General features: G+C 33.5%; 1 protein-coding gene across 2 annotated transcripts; it reads left to right on the plus strand.

Moving 5' to 3' along the window:
* Positions 1-204: 204 nt before the first annotated feature.
* Positions 205-6706, plus strand: LOC141684734 (uncharacterized). 2 transcript variants are annotated; one of them, XM_074489838.1, is made up of 9 exons: positions 205-659; positions 1363-1566; positions 2273-2330; positions 2449-2511; positions 3192-3246; positions 4106-4218; positions 5319-5408; positions 5494-5625; positions 6228-6706. In XM_074489838.1, the coding sequence occupies exons 1-9, from the start codon at positions 307-309 to the stop codon at positions 6360-6362; spliced, it is 1203 nt and encodes a 400-aa protein (XP_074345939.1). In that variant the 5' UTR covers positions 205-306; the 3' UTR covers positions 6363-6706. The 2 variants fall into 2 exon arrangements, with proteins under 2 accessions (XP_074345939.1, XP_074345938.1); XM_074489837.1 differs by having other exon boundaries at positions 206-659; positions 3171-3246.
* Positions 6707-7439: the final 733 nt, after the last annotated feature.

Raw genomic sequence — 7439 nt, forward strand, 5'->3', positions numbered from 1 at the left:
ATTCAAAAATTATTTGTATATAGAAGCAAATTATTGCAAGATAATATTTCAATATATATAAAGCTAAAAGGCTTTTACGCTGGTTTAAAACTTAAAATAGAACAAACTCGGTAACTTATTTGAAATTCAAGGAAGTTTATGGCAGAGTTACATTAAAGCAATTACGGTCTTAAAGGGGCTATTCAAATCAACTAAAAGTATAGTAGGATTTAACTTCACAATGCTCCTGAAGCCACGTAATGCCAACAAGATACATGGATTATAGAGTGTCAGCGTCTACATAGTATCTTGTGAGTTGTGTCTATAATGTTATTGCAAAACTTAAAATTTTCATCTGATTCAATGGCAGCAACTTCACTATGCAGCACGACATCAACATCTACATGCCCTTTTCTTGAAATTCCCAAACTCAAAACCCCCACCGCTTCTTACAATTTCCTCCCTCGCCGGAACATCACCGGAGCTCCGGCGAGACCAGTATTTCGGATGATTTCAAATGGGTTTTTCCAGAGGGAGAATAAGAAGGTAAATTACGATAAGATATACAAAAGGGTAGGTTCTTGTTTGGTTATTCCTCCACCTAAAGGGAGAAAACCCAAGGGAATTATAAAGTTTCTTGGTGGTGCTTTCATTGGTGCTGTTCCTGAAGTCTCTTACAGGTTTTAATTAAATTCCCATTTGGGTTTTTCGTATTTCTTCAATTTTAGTTGGCCCTTTGAGACTGTTGTTATTTAGATATTCTCCTTTCTTATCTGTGAATGCAATTGGAAAGTTCATGTTTTTTTTTCCAACTAGGCGATGGTTGATTGTTTCGTGAAATTGGTAAATGGATAATAATCGGATGATAAAAAATAAGCTAAATGAAATATACTTGGTATAGCCGGAAATACCATTGGGGATTATATTTGTTTGGACAATGTTGTAGACATGTTCAACTTGAGTTATGCTTGTTTGGTTAAAGGAAGAATCTATTTGTCCATTTAAAATTAATTCAAATGATGTTGTGCAAATAGACATAGGAAGTGGACATTTTAAGGAGTAATTAGTTCAAATTGTTGAGTAACAAGCTCATCTAACATGGTATTAGAGCTTAGGCTGGCGGGAGAACCAAGGTTCGATTCACAGCCACCCCCAAAATTCTGAGAGTGTACCTTTTTTATATGGGCAAATCAAACTGTTATTTTGGGATAAATGGGATATTATTTCATCTAAATACTCAGCTATATCGATATATGTATATGTTATCTATCTGAGAAAGAATTTTTTTATATCCCAATTATAATGTATTACCGTGAGAATTTTTTTTTGTTATACTATATATATTCTTGATTTGTTAATGCCACTTGTTCTATTTGATTGCAGCTATTTGCTTGGCCTCCTGGCTAATGAAGGCTATCTTATTATTTCTGTGCCATATAATGTGACGTTTGATCACTCTCGAGCTAGTAGAGAAATTTATAATACATTTTTTGGCTGCTTCGATGGAATTTTGGAAACAGGGCTGCCCGATTTTGCATTAACATCTACTGATCTTGTTGATCTTCCGGTTTATTGTGTTGGTCATAGGTGAGTGTGTCAGCTTTCCCTATCTTTATTTGAGTGTAAGATAGGCACCTTGGCTATGCATGCTATCTTCATCCCATTGCATTATGTAATAGAACATATAGAACATACTTTGCGAAACTTAGAGCTCCCTGGTTCCGCAAAAAGCTTGTCATTTTAATTTTAGAAGCAATTTTTGCTATCTTAAATTCTTAATTCATTTTATTTAGATTCGTTATATACAATCTGTTTCGATTACGAAAAACTTGTAACCATGAAAGAAATTATGATCAAGTCTTTTAAATAGCCAGCGGCCCAGTTGAAGCTTTTGGAAAGTGCAAATTTACTAGCACTATTTTGCAGGATGGAGCGAGTCGAAAATTTAATTTAGTTTAATTTACCTGGACTTCTAACGTTCTAGGAGCATTGTTATTGTTTGTCTCCAGCATTAAAATATTTCTTTAGAGAACATCTATATGCTTGGTTACCTTAACCAACCTTTTCTCGTTGGTCTGATTTTCCAATGTACTAATATACACTTGTGGATTGTGTTTTGCGGTCTATAAATATATTATCTATATGCTCAGATAATTGATTTTGTTGTGTAAAGTAAGATGTTAAAGCAATTAATTGTCATCTAACTGAGACTAAATTCAGTACTTGAGTTTTATCTAATTATCTTTTCGAAGCATTCTATTTACCATTTCTTATTTTTAACGAGTATCTGCAGTAATGGTGCTCTCCTTCAAGTACTCATAGGAAGCAATTTCTCCGAGAAGATACCAAGAGTCGGTTTCTTCATATCAGCCTATATATTAATAAATTATATTTTTCTAACTTTAAGATTTATATTGAAACCCTGAGATGTAAAGTAATAAGTCTGTGCCTTCTCATAATTATTGCCAGGCTAATGCCATCATATCATACAACAACAGGCCAGCAACAGAGGCAGTACCTTACTTTGAGCAGGTAATGTATTTTTTTTGTTACACATGGTCTTGGAGACTCTGATCTTTATCGATATCAGTTAGCTACTTGGATGCTTTCGATATATTTATATCGTAGTTCATTGAGCAAGTAAGCCATAATGGTATGTAGATTCTAGTGGGACAGTTGAATCCGGATTGGGGTAGTCCGACAAAGTTAGAAATTTAAAAATATTCTGTCAGTAGGTATATATCTTTTGGTAAGTCTTTTTTTATTAGCAATTTCTATGTACCAAGTTGTAAACTTCCAAAATGAAAAAATGAAAGGAAAGCTTACCCACCTAGGACCCGGTGTGGAAACCGCCATGGTCTGCTATTTGTGTCCATCCTTTTGTGATCTTGTTCCCACACTTATGCTGCCCCCTACCTGTCTTTAATGGTCATAAATTTCTCTACAATTTAGGAATTTACATATCAGAAGTACAAAACTCTATTTTAGACTCTTAGTATATGTATCTAGAAGATTTTTGAGTTCCCTTGTAAAGTTTGACATGTTGGAAGTTCATATTTTCGAGGGATCTACTAGTTTATTGGAACAGCTTGAATAAGGGGTTGGTTACAATATCTGAAGTTCCCTATATTTATTTGCATTGAAGACACTACGTTGTTTAAAGATTATAGACAATTCTTAACCATCTGCAGTTGGGCCCCCTACTCAATCAGATGATGCCGGTTGTGGAAGCATCTCCAATTTCTTCAATGGCTAGGAGTGCCTCAGGTAGGTTGCAAATATTTAGATAATTTAGTTACAGTTTTCACCTTACCGTTTTCTCTCTCATGTGTGTTTTCAAAGATAAAATGTGAAGCATGACCAAATAACATTACAGATACATAATATTATACATTGCTAATATACTAATAAAATGTGTCATCAGTGTGTTATTAGCAGCTAAGAGGAACAACTTCTTTGATATATGTGTCAATCGGCTTTCAGAAAACACGGTGGGTGCCACAGAAATCTTCTAGGCATTCCTCTTGTGACCTTCTCAGCCCGCTTTTAATGAAATATTAAAATAAAATGGAGCTAGGATATCCTTGCCCATTGTACTAATAGTCAGCCATGTGCCTCTGAGATCACTGTAAGACTTGTGAAGCACGAGGCAATATGTTTATGCATAATTTTAGTGTTGCATGCTGTTAGTTTGAAATCTATCAGTAAAAAGTTGAATCATGATATGCACATCTCTTACTTATGAAGACTGTCATTGTGTTTATGTTTGCTAACACTGTCAAGTTATGTACTCACTATAAAGAAATCTGCAGTCAGAGTTGACAATCAGATAGTGATTTGAACAATACATAATTTCAGAATAACAATATCCAGTATAGATTTAGCTGCAACTTTTTAAACATGGTTACATGTGATTTGTCTTTTGGGCAATATCTCGTAGTATAGCGATGTTTGGTTATACACATGATATGCATGCCTAATATAGAATTAGATGGCTTAATTAAATTACGTTAAAGTTGATTATCTAAAAATAAACTAAAAAATTACCATAGAGTTGTTATATGTTAGTGGACCAGTTATAGTTTTCCTGATACTGTGTCACCTTACCTCTGCATATATATTGGAGATGCGTGGAAGATGCTGCTTGATACAGCAGAGGCAATGACATCAGACTTTGATCAGGAAGCCCGGGTTTCCCTAAACAAATTTGCTGATCAGTTGCCATCTGTATTCAATCAGGTCACGATGAAATAAATGATACATGTAATGGGGGTGTTTGTTTTAGCTTTTCTTTCTCTTATAAGAGAAATAAGTACATTTCTCCATCTTCGATATTCGTCTAGTAAGAGGAGGATAAGCTAAAACAGAAAGGCCCAGTATATATGTATGTGCATCGCAAAATAAAATAAACTGCTTTTGACTACCCTTTCTCATCTGGTTGTCTTCGTGATCGTGTTAAATAGTATATTCCGGTCTTTCTGAAAGAAGTTAGGTTATCATACTAGCATGTCTTCACTGCTTTGTTTGGAATAACTCGCTAGAAAGAAGTCCATTCTACTAAATGTAATAAATGCCAAAGCATGTGTCTACCAAAGAAAAAAGAGAACATAAATGGGATTGACTTTATGAATTCATACATGCCTTACTCACCTCATGGCACCTGAAGATACAAAGAAACTAACTTTAATTCTTTTTGCCAATTAAACACGCACACAGACACCAGCTCCCACAAAGGGGCAAGGACGATACTGCTAGAGGAAGAGCCATAATTTATTTGAAGCAGTTATATTTCATGCCTAAATTGTGCTAAATGATAATCTAAAATAGGCTGAAAGAGATTCGGAATGTTCTCCTAAGCTAATTTCAACAATGCCAAACCATCTATAACTTAAAAGTTGGTATGCTTGAACCTACTCAAGTAATTAATCTTCTGTTCTTACATCTTAAAAACCTACTCTAGAGCAAGAACTTGATGCTGCATGATTGTGAAGTTATAAAATTTGAGACGCGTAGTTGCTAGTAGCATTAAAAGTTGAGAAGAGGCAACGTGTTTAATTGATCATAGTATCTCCCTGTTTGAATTGATTGTGAAGTTATAAAATTTGAGACGCGTAGTTGCTAGTAACATTAAAAGTTGAGAAGAGTCAACATGTTTAAATTATCATAGTATCTCCCTGTTTGAATTTCATGTCAAGCCGATATCATTTATCACTAGGTAGCAAAAAAATCGATTGAGATGTACATACGTAAATTTAAGTTTAAGTTTTACCATTATTAAATCCTTTTCATTTTAATTGTAATTTGTTAATCTCTACTAAAAGTTCAAATATTCATCATAGGTTGCTGAAGGAATATCAGAGTTCAGGCCTACACCATCAGAGAATCGTGACTGTTTCAAAAAGTCATACAGTGTTCAGCATACGCTACTGGTAGTCACTTTGCTCCCGACTACTAACCCTCCTATTAAAATGACATTATTTATAGTGTTCTTCTGGGTTTGAATTCTTGATGCAGGTTAAGTTCAATTCTGACACAATTGACGAGACAGACCTCCTTGAAGAGACTTTAAGACATCGGGTTTCCTCTATAGGTGGAACACTGGAAAAGGTATCGCTGAGTGGTAACCATATAACACCTTGCGTTCAGGTAATCAATTTCATGAAGTTATATATACTAAATTTTGCTGTACTGGTTGAGTAAAAGTGGTTGTTCCTTACATTTATCTATTTAAAGTGATTTTGCATACGGTAACGATTGCAGGGTGTACTATCGGCTTCTAAATGCCAAGCCATAAAGTAGAGATGAAATATAAAAATGAAAACTAGGATAATTTGCTGGTGTAGTATTTAATGAACAGATTGTGGTTCAATTAATATGCATGTGAATAACTGCTCACTTCTTATCTCACGCTTTCTAGCTGTTGCAACTTTTAAATAATCAAAGAGAATGAAATGAGCCTAAATGTATGCTTTGCTAGTTCATGAAGCACCAGGTCTAGAATAAATCTATACTACTTGATTGTGCAGCAGCGGGATTTCTCATGCATAAAACGTCAACTCAATTAGTTGTCTTATCTACTTGTGTACTGTTTTTTAGCTTATGCTATCGTTTGCATCATAAAAAACTACTTGGGATCGTTTTACTGATAAGTAAATGATTATGTTATATATATATATACACATATATATGTAAATAAAGTTTTACTGATAAGTAAATGATATATATTTAAATGCCACTTATGTATACAGGAGCCAAAATGGGAAGCAGGTTATGTATACACTCCCGCAGATGCCATAGCTCAAAGACTGAAAACCATATCTCTAAACGACACTAAAGTCCTTTCGAGAACACTTGTTGATTGGCTGAGCAGTATTGACAGATAAGCTGTTCCAAATAAAGTTGCATGCTGAGTTCTCAAGGATATATCCATTGGTATCATGTGATTCAGTCTCTGTCTCTTTGAGCAATTTAAAGGATAATGTTTAGGAAAAGTAATAGAATCATACTGCATCACCGTCAAATGCACAAGCAACCTGCTAATCCATGTACTAGCCAGGGCCGACCCTTGAGAATTGAGGTGCAACTCAAATTACATGTATATATACCCCCAATAAAGAACACGGGTTGAAATTTGAAATATAAATAGTGCTACAAATTGGAGCGTGTATATACTAGCATTCTAGGTATTGAAATCATAAGTTGATTTTAATACTAATTTTCTTGACCATGAAGGTTTTTAATATAATTTTTAGGACTGACTGGTTGCTCACCAGCTTGTTTAAATGTAATTTTGCAACATAATCTTACAACAATATTCCGGTTGTTTTCTAGATAAATTTGATGTTTTTGGTTTACCTTTACTTGATTTTTTTATAGAAGAAGTAGATGTGGTAACTGGAAAAGGCATGATCAGGCTTCAATAATTACTTCGGTATATCCCCTGATCCCTGATGCACGAGTTAATTTTATTTATTCATTACTTTTTTTGTATTTTATAATTTTATTTTTTTAACTATAGTTTAATTACATTAACTTTTAAAATAAATATTCCCTTTCAAAATTAACTTTAAATAAGTAGGCATGTGTTTTAATTAAACAGTCCAAATTATTTAATTAGAAGAGAATATCAATTGGTTTTTAATAAGGTCGAATAAATGTTTTATATTATGTTTTGAGGCAAATATAAGAAAATTAAGGATTTAACATATTTACCTAATTAATTTTAATATATTAATTTTCCCGTTAGACCCATTATGTTAATAAATATTTTAGTATGACTTTAATTTTTGTTTAGCCCATATTTATTACATAGTTAACTTGGTCTCAGACAGCTAAGCACTACTAGTTTATTATATAATAAAATATTATAGATGGAACATCAGTGTATAATAAGTTTCGGTGTATACATGTATACACGTAAATCTTGATAAATTAATACTCTCTTTATGAGAGAAAAATAT

This window comes from Apium graveolens, chromosome 9, assembly GCF_009905375.1.
Source record: "Apium graveolens cultivar Ventura chromosome 9, ASM990537v1, whole genome shotgun sequence".
Classification (NCBI taxonomy): Eukaryota; Viridiplantae; Streptophyta; class Magnoliopsida; order Apiales; family Apiaceae; genus Apium; species Apium graveolens.

Excerpts from the sequence above, each read along its gene's own strand:
- LOC141684734 (XM_074489837.1), top strand. The coding sequence starts at position 307 with ATGTTATTGCAAAACTTAAAATTTTCATCTGATTCAATGGCAGCAACT. Across the intron at positions 2,331-2,448 it reads TCTCCGAGAAGATACCAAGA|GCTAATGCCATCATATCATA; the intron begins GTCGGTTTCTTC and ends AATTATTGCCAG. Across the intron at positions 3,247-4,105 it reads AATGGCTAGGAGTGCCTCAG|ATGCGTGGAAGATGCTGCTT; the intron begins GTAGGTTGCAAA and ends TATATATTGGAG.